Source organism: Vombatus ursinus, unplaced genomic scaffold (assembly GCF_900497805.2).
Source record: "Vombatus ursinus unplaced genomic scaffold, bare-nosed wombat genome assembly UNPS02009573.1, whole genome shotgun sequence".
NCBI lineage: Eukaryota > Metazoa > Chordata > Mammalia > Diprotodontia > Vombatidae > Vombatus > Vombatus ursinus.
Genome location: NW_020949351.1, coordinates 12024097 through 12047108, shown reverse-complemented (window position 1 = coordinate 12047108; position 23012 = coordinate 12024097). Strand labels below are relative to the sequence as shown.

Genomic DNA, 23012 nt, shown 5'->3' with positions numbered 1-23012 from the left:
AGTACTAATGAATATGTTAGTAGCTGATAAGTTGTTTAAACTTGTTCCAAAGCTGCTTTAATTATATACAAAGAAAGGTGGAGCTTCAGGAGAACAATAATTATGATATAGGAAAAGATTGTATATATCTAAGTCCATTTTATAATTTCACTAAGCTACTTCATAAAGAATTATAAAAATTAAGCAAAACAGCTCTGATTATCAAACTTTAATACTTAGTGGACAAAAATAATATTTTGAAATATTATTAGAATGACTTTAATGGCAATGTTAATACTATCTACACTGTTATTTTGTTTGGGTTAACATCAAGTACAATGATCTATTTATGGTGCCAAATGTCATTATCATTTTAATGAAAATCTTTATATTTCCCAAGTAGTTAAACTGTGGAATCAATATCCTGATCTAAAAGGCATTCATAAGACATAACATTTGTGAACAGCTACAATTTGGGGTTAGAAAAGTATGATTAAAGTTGGGGTAGGGAAGCACAAATATTCTTCAAACTGGATAGCTAAAATTAAACCAATCTGAATTAATGACTCAGCTATTGCTACTAATTTAAGATAAATGTGTTATGTTTTTATGCCTGTAACTCTTCCTTCACAATGCCATTTTTTCTTGTTTAAAGTATCTATTATATGCATATCTGATATATTACTTTGTGCTTATTAGAATCAATAAATGTTGACTGGGAAAGAAAAGTAATTAAAATTATTTCTTTTGTGTTGCTTTGAACAAAAAATAACAATATAGTGATTCTTCATTTATAAATAATTAATAGGAAGTTACATGATCTATAGAAGCGCATTTTCTAAACTGAAGCTTCTACCCTGAAGCCCAAAGCTTTTTTTAAAAAATTACTTTTTTTATGGCAGTCTTGTAAAAATATCTTTAAGAAGTCATAGAAGTATTCATAGAACATTCTGAACATAATGTATCCTTTTCTTGATAATTAGAAGTCATCATTATGAACTTTAATTATTATACCATTATACTCATCAACAAGAACGTAACCACTTCACATAGATCTTAAAGAGTTTCATGAACTGCTGGCCAGCCTGGTGGCCAACCTGCTCTTTCCACCTAATCTTAGCTAGACCAGTCCTCAAATTAGGCCCAAAGCCAAGTCTTTATTTCTAGGTAGGTGTAACCACTAAACCTTGTGCTCCTTTGATAGAGCTTGTAGGAATGGAAGTACAGGGCAATGGAAAGAGTGTTGTATTTGGAGTCAAAGGACCTGGCTTCAAATCTGTTACTTATTACCCTGTGGATTCTAGTGAGTCATTTAACCCTTTCTGGTCTCAGATTCCTTATCTACAAAATGAGGAAGCTGAGTCCTTTCCAGCCCTAATTTTGTGACCTCTATATATTAGAGCAGGACTTTGCTGAAGGACACTATGCTACATATAGAGTGAGATCCTTTTTTATGTATATATGAGGTTGTTTGCCCCTTTAGGAGATGACTCAGAATCTTGTCCTTTTGTAATTTGTGATAATTTTAAAATCTTAGTTGTGAAAGGCACTATTGTCCACTCAGTGCAGTGCTCTTTCTATTCTTGCTACATTTTTATGTTTCTTGTTTGTAGGGCTTTTTGTGTTGCCTTACCACAGTTGTCTGGTCGAGTGTTTGAGTGTTGTTCAGTGTTCTTTCTAAGAAATAAAAGTTCTGAATTTAGTGATAATTTTTTCTGAGATACTTTTTTCACTTCCATGTTTATGTTCATGTTGTAGATGGTTGAAGTTGTCAGGCATCTGACCTTTGGATAAGTATTACTTATTTCAACATTTCAGGGATCTTTTATTTCATTAGCATGGATGCTTCTTTACCAGTGTAGATCACAAGGTCCTCCCTCTACAGCTTAGTAGTGATCTTCATGAGTTTCATCAGCTTTAAAAGTTCAGCATCTGATGGGCAGTTCTCTGGTGATGAGCTTATCCAAATTTAGCCAGACTCATCCTAGGACAGTGTACATCTAAATCCACTGCTGGGCCTGTACCCAAAACTTTTCTAGCTTGATAGGACATATCATAGCTTGTGTTCCATATGTAACTTTGAACCTAATACCAGCATCAGAGTAACAGCCCACATAGCACAATGAGGCTTCAGAATATGAATCTTATGAAATATAAATGGAAGATGTGAATGTTACTGTAAATAAATTCTTGCTTATTTCATTCAACAGGTTTCATTCCTACTGGAGTATTTCTGTTCTCTGTCTAGACTTCTTATGTCGTGTTTACTGATAGACCACAGCCTTGTGAACCAGAATGAGCTACTAAAACCTCTGCTGGAAAAGATCTTCACACTCCTTACCATGTGCACTGAAGATGACTTTGGTAATCTGTCATTTTTTGTTTTTTAGCCTAGAGAGAGAGATGATAGTATTGATCCAATAAAATTAATTCAGGCTTATTTTGTACTAGATAGCTCTTTATAGAGTTGCTTATTTATTTGGTTCCTTGCTAATTAATATTTAGAAAGTTTTTTAACTTGCTTAGTCATCTAGATGAATTTAAGTGGATCTAGGAAAGCAAGAGTTCAAGGGAAGTTAATGTAATTTTACAACTGAAGAAGGGAAGTAAGTATACATGGTGTCAGTAGAAACAAGCAGCTTTCAGTACTGTTGACTCCTAGAGTATATCATGATTTCCACAGTTCTAGGAATGTGTTTTCTCAGTTAGGGCCTGGGACAATCACCAGCTAAAGAAACTTTGGATACACTGGAAACAAATAATCTAATTGAAGTTGTTCATGGCCCTTTTTCAGCTCCAGCCAGGTTCAAGTTTAGAAAAGGCATGATTTAAAAAAACAAAATGAAACATTATGCAAAATAACAGATAAAATAAATATTTATTTGGTAAAGATAATTCGTTGTAATAGTGTACAAGTAAAGCCTTTGTGCTGATTCTTTCTCTGTTTCTTTGGAATTTATATGCGTACTCAATTTTAAAGAAAATCATTTGGGGAAGAGAGAGGCTGAGTGACTGTCTTGGAAGATACAAAGAAGCCCCTAAGTCAGGAAGACCTAGGACACATGCTGGCTCTGTGGTCCTGGGCTAATACATAATCTCTTAGTGCCCCCAGGAAACTTTGGAGGACCATAAATTGTAGAAGAGCTGTGTTGTGGTTGTGTTGTATTGTTTGTCCTTCATTCTCAAAGAGGACCATGACATCAGGGAGATGATGACATGACTTACAATTGACTTTGATTTGAGTGAGGGAGGGCTGTGCATAGTCACCAGCCTCACTTTTTCCTCCAGAGCCATCTGGGTTCAGTGTCCAGATATCGATCAGGACAACTGGAAATGGCATAGGATGCAGTGGGAGACCTTGGCCCTTTTAAGCTACTAAGGTCTTTTTAGATTCTCACTTTGAGTGAGGGAATGCCCATTCAGTGAATAGCCTCTTTAAGAAGTGAGTTAAGGGATGGCCCCTTTAGTTAAAAAAAAAAAAAAAATCAAACTGGGAGGGAAGATCCTCAGGGTTGCTGGCCAAAAGAGAAACAGTTAACTATTTACATTCACTCTGAGCCAGGAGAGCCCAAAAAATAATCATTAAGTGGTGCTTGGGCAGGGAACTATTGTTGTCCAATCCATGAGATCCAGAGTGAAAAATAGCTGATCGTCATTGGGAGAGGGAGTTTTCTCACCTGGAATTACCTATACCAGTGAAATCCCAGGTCTGGATGGGATCAAAAATAAATTTAAAAATAAATAAGAACATTTGGAGAAAGACAGTGAGAGGACATAATTTCCTCTTCTCCTTACCAGAGATATAATCATTGCTAATTGTGAAGCAAGGCACTATTCAGCCAGAGTCTGCATACTTTAATTAAGGCCCTTCCCAATTTGTTGATCAGAACTAAAGATTACTGCCACCACATCCCAGATTTAGCATCAGAAGGACCTGAGGAATAAGGAAGGAGCCAGGACTGTCTTCAGCCTACTTGACTTGTCTCCATATTTTTCACAATTTAGATGTTTTTCAGCACTTTAGCACAAGTGCACCAAATGACTAAGGCAGATCTTTGTAATACATTGTACAGATGTAGTTCTGAATTGCTGATTAATTTTAGCTTGTTATTTCTTTTTTCCCTTATAGCTGAGGCATATTTGTATTATTTATATTTTCATGCTAGTCTTTATTTTTACTTACCTATGTTTAGCAACAGTATAGTTACTCATTTTAAAAGTGCTTTGAAAATTCCTGAAAAAAATTATTCTTTTGTTTTCCTTTTTCAAAGTAGAAATACAAAGGAAAAGCTAATTGAAATGCATTTGGAACCGAGCTGCTTTATATTTTTCTGCATTTGACAAGTGCGTAGGCTTTTGTGAACATGTGGCATATTCAGAATAGTACTTGATTGAAATTTCTGAATTTGATTTTACAGATTCTGAATTAAGACGTGCATTTTACCAGTCATGGACTGACATTTTTAACCTCCTGGCTACATTACTGAGGAAAACAAGTCAGTCCTCACTTATATCTGTAACAGAAGCTCTGGCAAAGGATTGGCCTGCTATCATTGGTAACACCAGCTTTTAAATGATTTTGGACTTGCCTTCTAACAATAGATAAGGATACTTTTTATTAAGTATTTTAGAGGAAGTAAACCACAATCAAACAGTTTTATGTATTTATATATAATTTATATTTATATATTGAATTTACAATGTGTTTTTAAATGTCTGTTATCAGTATAAAAGAACAGAAGAGAGGAGTGCATTTCTGGAACAGTTTGAAGTCTAATTAAAAGCACAAACATAGACACATTAAGACAACAGCAAAAGCAAATTTAGGCATTCGTGTTCCTCATTGCTGGAATTTTATTAGAATTCTTTTGTAATAATAACTGAGTATAAAAGTACTTAGATGACAAAGTAAAATGAATGCTGTATTGGGCCCTTTAGTTTTCAATTGGTAATGTTATTTACTTTTAACTTTTGAGTAGATTTCAATAGAATGTTAATATAAATTGTTAAAATTGAATGATATTTGAAGACAAAATATCATATTGAATCGTTTTAAAAGTAACTGAGCTTTTATATTTCTATGATAACTAGTGATTGTTTTGACTAATTTTTTTTTAACTTCCAATTAGTTATTTTGTTGTTCTGAAGACATAGCTTCTGTACATCTGCCAGTGATAGTAGAGTGTGATTTAGGGCTGAAATATTAAGGGAGAGAGCAAGAAATAAAACAATTGACATTCCTGTCATTGGTATGTTTATACTTGAGTCTCTGTAAGGGCTTCCTGTTGTTGAAAGTTACTCTTGAGAAAGTCTGTAATTTCCAATATATTGGAAAAATCTTGTATGCTTCTTATAACAACAGTGATATTAAGTTGGGCCTCTAATTTAGACCAGTTAATCCATCTGTTCATGTAAGACAAATAAACCTCATTTTCTCCAACCATTTCAGGTTTTTTAGGAGACGTTACATTGCCTATTGGCCTACTAAAAGGTGTCTTACCTGTTGCTTCTGGTAGAAAATTGTATGTTTGGAAACTATATAAAGTATTTTAGTTCAGAATAACTTTAATTGTTAAAATTAATCTATATAACTGGCATATTTTCCCCCAGTTTCAAAATGTTAATTTATCTCTTGACTGAGGAAGACTTTAAGTATAATTTACTTACACAAAAGCATAATCAGAGAATTACAGAATTGGAAAGAGCTCTTAAATTATCTAGCCCAAACCCTGCCCAAAATGTGATCCTTACCTACAACTTCCTAGACAAGTAGTCATTTAGTTTCTGCTTAAACACTTTTATTAGTACTAGGAGAAAGGAAGATTTACTGCCTTCTAAGGTAAGGGTTCCTAACCTGGATCTATGACCTTGGTTTTTAAAAAAAAATTTGATAACTTTATTTCAGTAAAGTTGACTTCCTTTATAATCTTATTTTATGTTATACATTTAAAAACATTAATCTGAGAAGGAGTTCAGAATCTTCACCAGAATGCCAAAGGAATCCATGATACAAAAAACAGATTAAGAACCCTTGTTCTAAGACAACACAATTTAGCTTTGGACAGCTCTAATTCTTAAGAAGTTTTGTTATATTTAATTGAGATCTATCTTCCTATAATGCCTATCCATTAGTTTTAGTTCTGTCCTCTGGGACAAGTCAAGTCAACAAGCACTTATTAAGCACTTACCATGAGGTACTGGGCTAAGTGCTGGGGATTCAAAGAAAGGCAAAAACAGACTCTGATTTCAAGGAGCTTACAGTCAGAAAGGGGAGTTAATATGCAGACAACTCTGTGCTAACAAGATTTGTACAAGATTAACCAGAGATATCTTAGAGGGAAGGCACTAATATTAAAGGGGATCAGGCATCTAGAATAGGCTTAATTCTTCTTTACATGATAACCCTTAAAATATTTAAAGGTAGTTATGATTTAGTGATGATGGCATCTGATCCCATTTCTTCCTGGCAAATAGAGGGAGAAGAAATGGAAGCAGTGTCAGATTTTATATTTTGGGGCTCAGAGATCACTGCAGACAGCAACTGCAGCCAGGAAATTAAAAGATACTTGCTCCTTGGAAGGAAAGCTATGGCAAATTTGGACAGCATTCTAAAAAGCAGAGACATCACTTTGCCAACAAAGGTCTGTATGGACAAAGCTATGGTTTTCTGGTAGTAATGTATGTTTGTGGGTAGAGCTTATGCTTTTAAATTGTGGTGCTTGAGAATTTCTTGGATTCTCAAATCAGTCAATACTTTAAAAAATTAACTCTGACTATTCATTGGAAGGACAAATACTGAAGCTGAAGCTTAAAAGCTTTGGCCGTATAATGAGGAGACAGGACAAGAGACAGCAGACAGGAAAAGACTCTGATGCTGGGAAAGATTAAAGGCAGAAGGAGAAGGGGATGGTAGAGAATGAGATGAATAGATAGTGTCATGGAAGCAATGAACATGAGCTTGGACAGGCTTTGGGAGATAGTGGAAGACAGAAGGGCCTGGCATGCTGTTGTCCACAGAGTCACAAAAAGTCAAACACGACTAACAACTGAACAACAGCAACAAATGATTTAGTGAAAAGAGCACAGGTTTGGAGCCAGAGCAACAAGGTTCAGTGATCTTAGGCAAATCAGTTTGCCCCTTTTTGCCTTTTTTTCAAGTGGGGATAATAATTCCTATACTACCTACCTCATGAGGTTTTGTTGAAAATCAATTGAGATAATGTCTATAAAGTGCTTCATGAACCATAAAGCGCTCTAAAAATGTCAGTGCTTCTTGTTGTTATTATAGATAAATATCAGATAGTCTTTTCTCCAGGCTCAATATTCACATTCCTTCAGCTGATTGTTATATGGCATAATTTCAAAGTTCTCTTACCATGAAGGCTATGACATGATGGATATAGTCCACTTTGTCAAAGTTCCTGGTAAGATGTGGAGCCCTGAATTCCTATGTGGAATCTGACCAGATCATGATAATTTCTTTAATACATTTTATTACTTATTGTGATTGATGTAGGCTTTGAGTTGTTTTTGATGATATTTAGATATGTGTCTAAATAGTCTGTATTTAGAACAACAAACAGATTCATTGATTAGGATTTTGTTTAGAATGATTCTGTTACAGAATGTGACCTAAAAGAAAGCCCTGTACCATAATTAAAAGTGCTAATATGTAAAAAGATTGCTCAATCAATCAACAAGCATTTATGAAATACTATTTGCTAGGGACTGTGAAACTAGAAATCCAAAGAAAAACAACAATAGTCCCTGCTCTCAGGGAGCTTACATTCTAATGGGGGAGACAACATATATGTAAGTTAGTACATAGAAGATAAATACAGAATAGATGGAAGGTAGTCTTGGAGGGGGAAGGTAATAGCAGCTGGGTGATGGAGAAAAGGCTTCTTATAGAAGGCAGAATTGGAACTGATTCTTAAAGGAAGTCAAGAGTTTAAGCAGAAAGAGCCTTCCAGGCATGGAGGGCAACTGATATGAAGGCACAGAGTTGGGAGATGGAGCTTCATGTGTGAGTAAATGAAAAGTTACTTCAACAAACAGATGACTAGAATGGAAAATAAAAGTATAAGCAGGCACCATTTCACTTATGTCTCTGTATCCTCTGTGTTTACCTAGCACACATAATAATTCACAAATGCTTATTGTTTGAATAGTTTGTGAATTATTTTTAAATGAGGCTAATTAGAAATACTAAAGTCCTTTTTTGAACTAGACAGGACATAAAACATATTCAAAATTAGTAATCTATAAATGAAAAGTAAATGACTAAATCATAACCTATACTTTTCTTAGAATTAATAGATTGTGCTTGAGCAAGGCTTTATGACTTTAAGTTACATGAAATATTGGCTGAGATTGGTTGCCTGTAGTCATTTGCACAATATATGAATTTTAAAATATATTTGTGAAACCAAAACTTCTTTTGCTATTGGTGACAATGTGGCAGAACTTCTTAAATAAGTAAGTAGTTTAGATAATACGATTGTAAATAAAAACAGAATCATGTATATACTAGTTATTATTCCTTAATAATAATAATATAATAGTAATAGATAGCTTTTATATAGTACTGTAAGGTTTACGAAGCACTTACAGATATTATTTCATTTGGTCCTCACAACAGCCCTATAGGGTAAGTGCTATTATCCCATTTTATAGATGAAGAATCTAAGGCACACAGTGATTAAATGACTTGCCCAGGGTCATATAGGTAATAAATGTCTGAAGTCAGATTTGAACTCAGGCCTTTTTGATTCCAATTTCAGTGCTCTATTCCCTGTTCCATCTCTCTTCCATCTTCCTGGATGTAGATATTATTAGCTAGTGTTTAGTAATAATAATAATAATAACAACATTAATAGCATTTCTTCAGCATTTTAAGGTGAACAAAATGCTTTACATATGTTATATTATTTGGTCCTCAACTAGCCCTAGAAGAGAGAAATATTATTATTATACCCATTTTGCAGATGAAGAAACTGAGACTAAGAGAGGTTAAATGACTGGCCCAGAATTACACAGTTAGTGTCTGAAGCAAGATTTGAACTCACATCTTCCTGACTTCAACCCCATCATACAATCCACTCCAGCACCTTGCTGCCTCTCTAAATCATAATATGTATACATATGTATAATATAACTTGCAGATATTTAAGTCAAGTCAGCCAGCATTTATTAAGCACCTTTTAGGTGCCAGGTACTGTATTAAGCACTGGGAATGTAAAGAAAGGCAAAAAACCATTCTTTACTCTTAAGGAGCTCACAGTTTAATGGGAGAGACAAAACATAAACAACTATATATAAACAAAGTATATATAGGGTGAACTGAAAGGGAGTATGTTAATCATTGAAGACTGAGTCCACATAGATTTTAATTGCCCACAGGGGTTCATCTCTGGGTGTTGTCCTAGGGTGTCAGGCAACTGTTTGTGTCTGGAAAGTAGGAGAGGTTGAAGGTAGAGGGTCAGGTTCCACCAGCCAGGGCAAAACACACCCTGTGGATCTGGAGGTGGCCAGAGAAGGTACTTTGAACAGGACATACTTGGGAAGGCTAGCCAGGCTTTGTGGAATTCTAGGTGGCTGAAGTTAATGTCTGGAGGGTGATGGAATTGGGCAGGCCAGGCAAGCCCCGTGGATTAATGATTTGCAAATATCCAGACTTTTTTTTTTGTTTTGTTTAGGCAGTTGGGGTTAAGTGACTTGTCCAGGGTCACACAGCTAGTAAGTGTCAAGTGTTTGGTCTGAGGCCAAATTTGAACTTAGGTCCTCCTGACTTCAGGGCAGATGCTCTATCTACTGCGCCACTTAGCTGCCCCTATCCAGACTATTTTCTGAAAGACTTATGTTAGAGGCCATGTGATATAGTTGAGAAAGCATAATACATGGAATCAAGTAACCTTTGATTTCTGACTCTGACACTTAGTTGTGTGACCCTAGACAAGTTGTTTAACCTCTTAAATAAATAGGGATTGTAAAAAATAACTAATAGTGATAGTAATTCTTCACTGCTACCTAACAGGATTTTTATGAGAAAACTGCTTTGTAAACCTTTAAATACTATTTGTAAGCTATTATAATTACTGTTATTATGATTAGTTTTTATTTATTTTAATTCTTTATTGTAAATAGCAGGAAAGATATTTATTATTGATATATTTGTGTAAATTCTTTTTAGGAAATTGAATACCTACTGTACTATGTGCATATTAATCTGCCAGGCACTATATAATATAAATACACATGTAGGCACCTAAAGGGTATTCTGTAGGTTATAAAGTTTTAATGGTTTTGCTATTTATTTTAATAAAATTGACTTAATAATGAACATTTCACTTATTCACTATCATTAAAAGTTAAATATGTAACATATGCACTGTAAGATGTTTTCTCTCCTTGAAAATATTACATTGTGCTATTTTAATTCCCTAATCAATTTGCTCATTTCACTGTTTTAATTTGGGGAGAATCTAAAAGTTCACATCTGAACTCCCTTTACCTTTTAGATACAGTTTGCAAATGTGTGGGTTTTTCCACCACATACCCTAAGCTCTATACTGCCTGCTTGCAATTCCTTTCCATTCTCCTGACTGAAGAAGGGAAGAGATGTCTATCAGAGAAACAAAATTCAAGCCACAATCCAACAATGGCTTCACTTCTTGATGCAGATGATGGAAATAAGGAATCTGTAGAACGACTTTTTAAAATTATTCTTGAGGTATCTCTTTTCTTTGTTCTTAATTACTCAATGAAATAGTTATCTTCACTGTATTTTTGTTTAAAAATATTGTTACTATAAGGAAAAATACAGAAATGTAACTTTTATTTAGTATCTATGAAATTGCATGTAATTCACAAGTGTATGTGTATATATGCATAAACATATGGACTTGGTACTTCTGTGTGTTAATTGGCCCATCTAAGCTCAACGTGTTACTTTGATCTTACTTGTGCACTTTGCACCCTTACAACATTAACCTCAAATTTTGTTCATCATAAATAATTTTTGAAGTGCATTCAGGGTCACTGAAATGTATGACAGATGTGGTCATTGTTTTGATTGGAATTAAACAGTGCTAAAAGGCAATACACACATATAGGAGATTTCAGCTATGAGTCAGATGGCAAGGTCTAGTGGTCTTTAGGGTACAGCAGCAAGGCAGATGGTAATGCATCTGTTTTGTGTCATTTCTATTAATAAAACTAATAAAACTGTATCTTTTTCTGAAGTAGAACCATTTTGCAGTGCCAAGGACTTTAGTAACAAGCAGTTTCTTTTCTGTGTTCTGTTGCTATTGCTGTTGCTGCTGCAGAGGTAGGGGAGGCAGCACAGAGGCAGTTGCCAGGTCAGATCTTCAGGATTGCTTCCCTGGACTATGGCTATGGGATCAGACTAGAAGCAGGGCCATTGGTGGTGGGGGGTGGTGATGCTGTTTCTGGACCTTTTGAATTTACCTGCCTATCCATGGTGGTAGTGGTGATGCTGTCTCATCCTCTACAAAAGTTGTTGCCCTTGGATGATGACTGTGGAGTCCAGGAAACAGGGCAGGTGACCTGAGGAGCACTACTGTTCCAGGGGCTTTCGTATACAGAGTTTTGAACTGTCTCCACTGGATTCTAAGGGGAGGTGGTTGAGTTGGTGTTTGAGTTGTTTGGCTAACTTTGCATATATCTCCTCTGGTCTTCCTCAGCCTGCCTTCTGAATAGAGGAAAGCTTGCCCATTATGGAATAGGAATTCCAGAGGATAGTGGAAGAAGTAAACAGGATTGGAGTGACACATAGGCAGGGTTGGGTTGAAGAAGATGGGAATGAGAGAAAGAAAGTTGGAGATAGTTTATTCCTAAGTAACCAGAGTTTATATAATACATACAGGTTTGGAGAAAATAACAGGTGGTACAAGTTTGCTCATAATAAGGCAATAATGGGTGGCAGGTGAAATGTAATGCTAATAGTCTCTATAGGGTGGTGTTATGAGGCAAAAGACTAAGGGAACTGGGTTATAGTAGCTCAGCCTACTCATGCCTTCAACTCTTTTCCATATGGCTTCCAACATTCCACTGAAACTATACTCAATATATAATCTCAAAGGTAATAAGTTACAAGTAATCATGTAATTGCCAAATCTAATGACTTTTTTTCAGTCTTCATCTTTTTTTTTTTTTAAGTGATGGGGTTAAGTGACTTGCCCAGAGTCACACAGCTAATAAGTGTTATGTGTCTAAGGTCGGATTTGAACTCAGGTCCTCCTGAATTCAGGGCCGGTGCTCTATCCACTGAGTCATCTAGCTCTATCTAGCTGCCCCTTCAATCTTCATCTTTCTGCAGCTTTTGACAGCTCTGATCATCCCTTCTTCCCTGCTTACTGTCTTCCTTGGGTTTTCGTAACTTGGCTTTTTCCTGGGTCTTCTCCTTACTGGTCTGATTGATTCCTCTAAGTTTCCTATGCAGTATAATTGTGCACTTCTTGACCCATTGGTCTATTCTAGGCTCTTTTCTCTCTCTACTCAATCATTTTTAGTGATCTCATCAGCTCTCATGGGTTTAATTAATTATTAATTATATTAGATAAACAAGAAACAAAAGCAATAAGAAGGGTAGTCCAACATTTGATAACACAAGAACATAAATTAGAGGGGAAAGCACTCTCTTTTTTATAAAATCTGCCAGGAAAATGTTTGGCAGAAAATAGATTTAGACCAACATCTTATTCCACATACTACAATAAACTTAAAGTGGATATACAACCCGAATCTAAAAAGTCATACATTTAAAAAAAAATGGAAGTGTATGAGATCAGATATCTTTCTCAACTATGGCTAGAGGGAGAAAATTCGTAATCAAATAAGTGATAAGGAAGAATACAAAAAAAAAAAGATGATTTTGACTAAAAAATTTAAATGAATTTGCATAAATAAAATCAATGGATGTATAAGAGGATTGTAGAATGGCAAATAATCTTTGCATCATATGATAGATAGACCAAGATATGTAAGGAATTGATGCAAATATAAACCATTCTCCAATAGAGAGGTTGTCAAAGGATATGACAATTTCTGTCAAAAGGAGAATCAGCCAGTATAAATGACCATATGAAAACATGCTCCAACTCACTAGTAACATATTCACTGAGACATATTCAGGAGCCTTATGAATCCAAGTATAAAATGCTTTTTGCAGAAATAGAGGCAGACCTAAATAATTGGAGAAATATTAATTGCTTAATGAAGAGTTGAGCCAATGTAATAAAAATTATAATACTGGCTAAATAAATTTACTTAGTACCTTACCTATCAGACTATCAAAGTGTCATTTTATAGAGCTTGAAAGTATAATAATGAAATTCATATAGAAGAATAAAAGGTCAAGAATCTCAAGAGTATTAATCAAAAAACATGGGAAGGAAAGGAGCTTACAGATCTCAAACTATACTACAAAGCAGTAATTATTAAAACAATTTGGTCCTGGTTAAAAAATGGTCTATGAGTGGAACAGACTAGGTACACAACATACCGAAGTAAACAAATATTGTCGAATAATGTTTAACAAGCCCAATAACTCCAGTTAATAGGGGCAGGACTCACTATTTGATAAAAACTGCTGGGAAAAATGGAAATCAGTTTGGTAAAAATTAGGTATAGACCAAATTAGGTATAGATCAATCTAACACCATTTGTCAAAATGAGCTATGATTTAGTGATAAAAAGTGATCTAATAAGCAAATTAGAGGACCAAGGAAGAAATTATTTTTCAGATCTATGGAAGGGAAAGAATTCATGACTAAGCAAGTGATACAATTAAAAAAAATAGATAATTTTGATTATGTAAAATTTTCAAGTTTTTGTAAAATTAATCTAACAGTTAAAATTAGAAGAGAAATGAATAACTGAGGGAAAAAAGCCTAAAACTTTGCCCAAAATATCTCTGACAAAGGTCTTATTTCCAAGATATATAAGAAACTCATTCAAATTCCCCCAGTGATAAATGGTCAAAGAATTTGAAAGGCAGTTTTTAAAAGAAATCCAAGTTATAAAAATCCTAATAATTAGAGAAATACACATTAAAGAAACTACAAAATTTCTTAACCACACCCATCAGATTTTACAAAGATGACAAAAGAGTAATATGACAAATGTTGGAGAGACTGTGGGGAAACAGACACACTAGTGTAGTGTTGGCGGAGCTGTGAGTTGGTCCATCTATTCTGGAAAGCAGTTTGGAACTATGTCCCTTCAGGTTACTTAACTATACATACCTGTTTACTCAGCTATACCAACAAGTAGGCTCATACCCCTAAGAGATCAAACAATAAGGAAAAACAACTATGGATACAAAAATATTTATAGCAACTCTTTTAATGGTAGCCCCCAAAAGGGGCTACAGATCTTTTGGGGAATAACTAAACAAAAAATTTTACATACATATGTATGTAATGGAATATTATTGTGGCACAAGAAATGTGTAGTTTCAGAGGGAACTGGGAAGACCTCTAAGAACTGATACATAGTGAATGAAAAGAACTAGGAGAATAATTTGTGCAATGATAATTTTGTGGAGAAAAATTAGCCTTCCCTTTGTCTAGCTCCTGGCATGCCCTATCTGTGTCCACTTACACCTTGGCCCTGCTCAGACACCTTCCACACCACTCTCTCCCCCAATCTCTTTTCAAGCCTTGGGACATTTCCACTGAAGGGTAAACTCCTCTAGACGATAATCTCAGTTTCATTACTCAGTGATTAACATACCCCTGCCCTGTTATACCCACCCCAACTGAGTAATTCAAATACCAGTTGCCATTGTTCAAACACTGTTCTCCACTCTCCCACTGACCACTTCCTTATTCCCATCCCCCTCAACCAAATCCCACCAATCTCCTAAAGTTACCCAACACTTCTACTCTTGTCACTGGAATGCCTGTTCCAAGAGAGACAGACTGCATTTCATCTTAAAATTTTTCTTTTTCTTTTACTCACTAATTCTTGACTCCTTCCTGATGACACAGTTTTCCTAATTGACCTTTACACCACTAGTTGCACTTTAATTCATTCACCCAGATTTACTGGTCATGGTGGGAGAAATGGATTACTCCTTGCTCCTCATTGGCACTTTTAGGCTCTCCCTCTACTACCATTGCTCAGTAGCCTCTTCTTCTCTGGGGTTCATTCAATCCATAGTTATCACCCAGTTAATATTTTGGTAACTATTGTCTATAGGCCTCTAGGACGTTCTCCTTACTTCCTCAGTGAGTTCAGTGCCTGACTCACAATCTTTCTCTTCTCCCCAACTCTTACCCTCACACTAGGGGTTTCGGTGTATGCACATACACACATGCATATATACACACAAATAGGTAGACAGATAGATACACTCATTCAAATAACATAACCTCCCAATTCCTTAACTTATTCATTTTCCATGATCTATTCCTCCATTCTACTGTAGTTATACACAGAGATGGTCATGCCTTTAATCTTGCTATCATCCACAATTGTTCCACATCCATTTTCTGAAACTATGAAATTCTTTTATCTGATCATAATCAATTGTCTTTCCAACTCTCCCTCTGTCTTGCGATTCCATACTTATTCTTCATCCTCATTGTGGACCTCGCCCCCCTCCCCCTCCCCGGTAACCCTACATCTTTCATTTCTTTCCCAGGCCATCAGCACTGCACTGGCTACATTCTCTTCCTTTCTCCATCTTGTCTTCTTGGTGAACCAGTTCAACTTTACACTGTACTCTTCTCTCCAGTCCCTTGTCCTTTATCCTATAGAAAATGCTGCCCTTTTAAACACCAACCTTGTATTATTTCTACCATCTCACTGTAAACAAAGTGAAAAAAATGATGAAACTGTATTTGTTGGCTCTACCGTAAGTTTATATTACATAATGTAAACTGGGCTCTAACTGTAGCAAGGCAGTCCTTTTGTATCTTCCTAATCAATTCACTATCCTACTCACCAAAACAGCTTTTCCAAACCTTTTCACCCTTCCTCAAATCTCCCACAGCTACTCTTTTCTTTACCCTCTCAGTGGAGAACCATGTCTCATATTTCTGAAGAAATTGAAAGCCATTCACAGAGAACTCCCTTTTGCCCACTTCTTACCTCCCATAATTCAAGTGTTTTCTGCCACTATTTACTCCTTTCTTACATGAAAGAGTGTCATTATTCCTTACCAAGGCAATACCCTCTACATGCACAAGTGATCCCATTCCATCCCTTCTTCCCCAGCAGGTTGTTTTCTTTATCATCTCTAATCTTACTAATATTCAGTATCTCCCTGTCTACTGATTGCTTTCCTGCTATCTATCTATGAACATGCCCATGTCTTCTCCATCCTCAAAAAACTCTTACTTGATCTATCCATTCCTGCTAGCTATAGGTCCATATCTCTTTTCCAATTTGTGGCTAAGCTTCTTGGAAGGTTATTTGCAATCAATGCCTATACTTCCTTTTTGCTCACCCTGTTTTTAACTTCCTGTTTTCTGGCTTTTGACCTCATCACTCAACTAAAACTGCACTTTCCAAAATTACTAATGATCTCTTAATTGCCAAATCTAATGGTCTTTTCTCAATTTTTATCCTTCTTGATCTCTCTTCAACCTTTGATTCTGTTGATTACCTCTTCCCATTGAAGTTATCTTCTCAGGATTTTTGTGACACTATTCTATTCTGGTTTTCCTCCTCCCTATCTGACTACTCCTCTATCTCCTTTGCTGTATCCTCCTTACTCTTTTTTGATTATAACACTTGGCCTCTTCCTATATGTGGAATGCTCCTCTTTCTCATCTCTCCCTCCCAGTTCCACTGGCTTTCTTTAGGTCTCAGCTAAAGTCATGTCTTCCTCAAGAAGTCTTCCCCTAGCTAAAATATATTTAATCAAAAGAGAAAAATAAGGAAACTACACTATATGTCAGCCATATTAATCAATGTTGTTGTAGACTATTTAAAATAATTAGAGAGTATAGGGTGAAAATATTTCTATAGTGTAGGAAATGATTTGGTGGACTTATAAAAATACAGAAAGATTCAGACTTATGAAAGAAGAGGTTATCCACCCTCAGAGAAACAGAGGACGAATAAGTATAGTATGGTCTTACATAGATGCATATTAATGTATATGTTTATATATGGGTATGATTCTAGATATCTAAGTATATGTATGTATATATATCTTTGTGGTTATGTGTGTATATATATGTGTGTATATGTATATAAACAACACACATGTATCTGTATACATATCTACACATGCATATACATACACATACATACGTGGATACATACATACATGCATACATACATACATTCATGATTAATTGTAGTCTTCTTGGGGGAGGAGGAGAGAGCAAGGGGAAAAAAAAGAACAAAGTAAAAAGTGCACAGCAGAGAACAAAAGAAAACTTACAAGGAAGCCAAGAAAAGCATACTTTGGAGGCAAATGGAAGATACATTGGAGTGGAGAGAAACTTGAGGCAGGCAGATCCACCAGCTGATGATAACAATAATCAGGCTTTAGCAAAAGGTCAGAAGCCAGATTATAAGGGTTTAAGAAGAGAATGAGAGGAAGAAGAGAAGAGAGGAAATGGAGGCACCTATTGGAGATGGACTTTTCAAAGAATTTAACTGCAAAGGACAGAAAAGCTATAGGACAATAGTTAGTAGGGATAAAAGGATCAAGGAAGGGTTTTTTGAGGCTGGGGAGACATGGACATGTTTATAGGCAAAAGTGAATGAGCCAGTAAACAGGGAGGTTAAAAATATAGTAGGGATGACAGAGGGGATAGTCAATGGGAGGAAATAGGATGCAATGGGATAACTTGAACAGGTAGAAGGGTTAGCCTTGGTAAAAAGGAAGGATACTTCATCATGTGAGACACAGGGGAAGGTGAAGGCAGTGGCAGAAGGTAGCTGAGTGATAGGAGATGAGAAAGAGGGGAGAAAAGAGAGTTTATGGCAAATAGCCTTATTTTTTTTCTGCAAAATATGAGGCAAAGTTCCCAGTTGAGAGAGTGGGGGGAGAAGGAAACTATGGGAGGCCTGAGGAAGGATGAAACAGCTTAGAAGAGCTGCTATGGAGAATGGAATATCAATTGATAAGGAAGGTGTAGTAGGACTGCCTCATAGCAGTGAAGGCTCATTGAGGTTATACAACATAAATTTGTAGTGGACCCAGTCAGAACGTGTATGATTTTTTACATCTTTGTTCAGTAATACATGTGTAGGAGCAAAGGCAGTAAATGGTAGGGAGTGAGCCAAAGTTAAGGCGTAATTGGTAAAATAATAAAGAGGCCAGGGATTCAAGAGAGGACAGTGTAAAGTTGAATTGGTTCACCAAGGGATCAAGATGGGGAAAAAAAGAGTGTACAGGGGAGATGGCCTGGGATAGAGTAGAGGGGTCAAGGGATTAGAGGTCATAATACAAATAAAGAGTGGATTTTTATAAGGGAAGGCAGAAGGAGAGGTGAAAAGCAATAGCTTATGGTCAGAAGAAGAGACTTCAGAATTTTTCAACATGGTACATTTGTGGGTGATGGCAAGATCAAGGAGTGTGACCGTCTTTGTGTGTAGCTAAGGTGGGCTGGAGGAATACTGAATGAGGTAGGTGCTATTGTAATTGCAATTTTTGAGACTGAGACTGAGAGAGATTAAGTGTCAGGGTCACATAGTTATATCTGAGGCAAAATTTATACTCAAGTCTTTTAAAATCCAAGTCCAGCACTCTGTCCACTATTCAATTTGCTGCATCTGAAGATAAAATAAATATAGTGCTTCATATATATATAGTCAGCATTGTATATTGGACAGAGTTCTGGGGGAATTCAAATTAGGAAGACCTGTGTCCAAATCCTTCATCTGACATTTAGAACCTGTGTGATCTTAGGCAGATCACTTATCCCTATCTCTCACTCCCCATATCCAATCTGTTGCCAATGCCTATTGATTTCTTCTTTGCAGCATCTCCTTCTCTCATCTGATGTTGCCACCATCCTAATCTAGGCCTTTAACAACAAACACTTGGACTATTTAAAAGACATTGTTGATAGGTCTGCCTGCTTCAAGTTTCTCCCCACTCCAATCCATCCTCTATTCAACCATCCAACCATGTCATTTCCTTACTCCACTATACTCCACTGCCCCGAGTGGCAAATCCAGGATTCAAGTACAGATTCTCACATCTTTAATTATTTCCATTGTACCATATTTATGAAGATTAAGTAAATGGCATACCTAACCTTGCATATTCTTTGCTTTCTACCTATGATCATTAGCTAATTTGAGTCACTTTTTTTTCTGTAACACCACAGAACACCAAGGCATTCCATAGTATTCCCACTGTTGAAGCATTTATCTAGGCTGTATTCTTTGTGATCACAAAAGCCATCTTTGTTAACTATTACTTAGATTGTTTCATTTCCATCCTCAAACTAACAAAATGCTCATTGAGCATGTACTATGTTCAAGGCATTATCCTAGGTAATAGGGGGAGGAACTCTAAGACATGGTCCCTACCTTTGAGAAAGCTTCCTATGGCAGACACTTTAAATTTTTTCTTTGTCTCTCTAGCACCAAGTACATTGCCTTGCATATAGTGGTTATTTTTGAAAAAGCCCTTGAATTGAAGCTAATTGAAGACCTAAAATTAGTGGCTTCAGTCCCCACTCTATCAAAGTCATACTTCCAGGGTTTTAAGACTACTGCTAATTGATCCATCTTACCCTACTGTTTCCCTCTATGCAGTCTTGGTTCTAGTTGGGTTCTTAACTAATTTTTACTTTAACTTTTTCTTTTCCTATTTCCAAGACTTTTTTCTCATTTCTTTGAAGTTTTGTTTTACATGTTTACCTTCATTAAGCTTTTTTGAATCTTCCATCTAGACATTTAGAGAAGTGTCATCCTTCCATAGTCATGATTTATATTTCATAGTGTTTTATTAATTTTACTGATTTCAAAGCATTTTCACAAACATTTTATCATCCATGTGGGGAAAGTAGCAGTCTATGTGATATGATTTGACAGGTCTAAAAGGTCCCCACAGTATGAAAATATCTTGCTAATTGGCCCTACCTGGCTTGGAAAGCCATCATTGCCATTTCCTCTGAGTTAATATATTGAATCAGTTATTTACTATTAATACCTAAGCAAGAATTAATTCATCGAATTAATTAGCCAGTCACTTAACAAAGTTCTGAGGGAATTAAACACAGAATAGGTAAGTTTTGATCCCAAGAAGGAAAGAGATAGGCCTAAGGCATGAATTACAGCCAAAGAATGCTATAATGGGGAGGCTTGAGTAGCCCAAGTACTATATTTATTATTTATTATTTCTAAATATTTATCTTGTCTCCTTCAGATGAAGAACTTCTTGAGTATAGGTACTGTATTTTCTTTACACTTTCTAAATTCTTTATGTAGTACCATCCATAGAGACCACTCAAATATTCATTCAGTATGATGTTCTGTATGGTTCCAGTAATTTTATTTTATAACTTGCATGTTAAACTTCAAGTGCTATATGCCATTACAATAAATCATTTTTCTTGAGAATTTGTAGTCTTCTGAGATAGGTAATTTTGTATGTGTATTGTATTGTATATTGTGTTTATGTGTATTTATTTATTTTTATTTTTATTTTTTATAGAGCTATGAAAAACAATCCTCCAAGGATACACTGAAAAAGTTTGCCATAAGTGCTTTGGTGTCACTTCTAGCTGTCAGTAAAAGAGCTCAGAAATATGCCTGGAATGGTAAGCTTTAAAATATATGAACACTGCAGATCAAAGTGTTATAGAAGATATTTTGATTTCTGCTTTAGAGAATATGTATCTTAGTGTAATTGGAAGACTAAAAGTAATAAAAATCATTTAAGTTTGTAAGTCAGCTAAATTCTAAAATGTTTATTATCAGTATCCATCCTTTCCTAAATATTTATCAGAACACAGTACCTGACTGGAATAAACAGGCTTTGTTTTGAGTAATTAGCAATATTAAGCTGTGCTATACTAGTGCTTAGAGGATTCTTCTATACTGTTTCACATTTAAGCATCATTCAGTGTCTAGAATTTTACAGAAAGTGACGTATTGATATCATGTTGTCTGTCCTATACCTTGGGGTAGAATTGCTTGTTAAGCTTCCAAGATTGTTTTCTATCTTCCTTTTAAAGATCTTTACAGGGGCATCTAGGTGGCACAGTAGATAGAGCACCGGCCCTGAAGTCAGGAGGACCTGAGTTCAAATCTGGCCTCAGACCAAACACTTGACACTTACTAGCTGTGTGACCCTGGGCAAGTCACTTAACCGCAATTGCCTAAAACAAAACAAAAAAAAAATAAAGATCTTTGCAGAGCAAAATTCTAGTATTTAATTATTTTAGTGGGTTTGTTGCAGCTCCCTCCTCTATGCAGTTTTGGAAGCCTTCCATTTCTCCTCATCCTGTGTGATTCTTTTCTGTATCTTGCTGCAAATCCTGAATAGAGGACCAACTCAATGTGCTCAAAACCTTCCTATTTTTGTTTTAATATTGTAATATTTTAGTGGTAGCAATGTGCTGAGGCTATCCATGTGTAGTCTTTCATTCTCACTACCAAACATTGTTTTACAGTGGGAAAAAATATTCAGTTTGAGGTCACTGGATATGAATTTATGACTCACCTGTGTCTGGGCCTCATCTGTAAAATTAAGAGGTTGGACTAGATAAGCTTTAAGGATTATTCCAACTTTCTACTAATCAAACCTATTTTCTCTAGTCCTTTTCTTTAAAGGATTGGAGGATAGCAAATCAGTACTATGTTTATAATAGTAACTTTTCATATACTTGAAGAGAGTTATCAACCCTTTGTCCTTTCTTCTCTAAGATAAATTAACCCAAATCATTTGCATTTCCACCAAAAGCCTATGGCTGTCTCTGAATTCAATTCAACAAACATTTACCAAATGCCTATCATGTACAATAAACATATTCTCAAAATTCTGCTCTTTAACAATATATGTGGAGATAAATAGAAACTATTTACTAGGATAATTCTTCTCAGTAAATTATTGATTAAAGATTCTCTGACAAACTTTATTTAAGTACTTTGATATGACCTAAATCAGTAGTTAATGTTCTATTTAATATATGCTATATGTGAACCCAGTATCATGTATTATGAGGAGCAAAAACTTTACAGTTATTAGGTTCATCTCTCTACTCGCAAAAGTGTTTCCTCTTGGTGTGTTTTCATGCATTTATTCCTGCTGCTAATAGGCTTTCAGCTTATGTCTGCAGATCACTTTCATCATTCTTTTAACACAGTACATTCTGAGGGAGATATATATATATATGAAAATGGAGAAAAATGAATAATTAAACATTTTATCATTATCTTTAAATTCCTTTTTTAAAAAAAGAAAGATCTTAACAGATAATATCTATGTATACCAAATCTAAAAATAAATATATTAAAAAGAGTAAAAATACTCTTTAAGTACTTAGTAAGTAAACATGATTTTTAGTAAGCAGGCCTCATGCATGCCTCTTCAACTAGTCTTCAGAGCATTGTATTGCTGCTAAAAACCAAAGCCAACTTACTGCTGGAGAGGGAATATTGTGAAGAAAAGCAGCACATTTTTCCTCCTGAAAATTAGTTTGGGTCCCAATTTTGAGGTGAAAAATTTGCAAGAAAAAAAATATGTGAGTAAATACAAGATTCAAATTTGACTCCCACAAGCAAATGGCGAAAACTATGTATTATAACATAGAGAGACCATTTAAGGAGAAATGATGAGCATAATATCCATTAGTTCAATCAGACTGTTTTTTGCTTTTGATTGGCCTCTGCAGGTTCATTTTAAATGTCCCAACAGTTTGCCTCTCATGCTTTGCTTCACATACCAGATAGGATTTGTCATCTTGAGAAGTTTTTCCTGAAGTAATCTTGCGCCCCCTTTTATGTTAAACAATATTTTTTCTGCCTAAATTTCATTCATTTCTGATGTTTGCATAATGACACAATTGTTCTCCTCCTTAAACTCCTCT

The 23012-nt window shown here is 35.5% G+C and overlaps 1 protein-coding gene across 4 annotated transcripts in view; it reads left to right on the top strand.

Annotated features, from left to right (window-relative positions):
- Window positions 1-23012, top strand: part of RTTN (rotatin) — a 206593-nt gene that overhangs the window by 159267 nt on the left and 24314 nt on the right. For all 4 annotated transcript variants that reach the window (XR_003568290.1, XM_027852445.1, XM_027852446.1 and 1 more), the window contains 4 exons: window positions 2190-2343; window positions 4398-4535; window positions 10500-10711; window positions 20636-20741. Coding sequence is in view for 3 of the 4 variants with exons in the window: in XM_027852445.1 (XP_027708246.1) it covers window positions 2190-2343; window positions 4398-4535; window positions 10500-10711; window positions 20636-20741 (610 nt within the window). In the remaining variant the exon portion in view is untranslated. The remainder of the gene's footprint in view (window positions 1-2189; window positions 2344-4397; window positions 4536-10499; window positions 10712-20635; window positions 20742-23012) is intronic.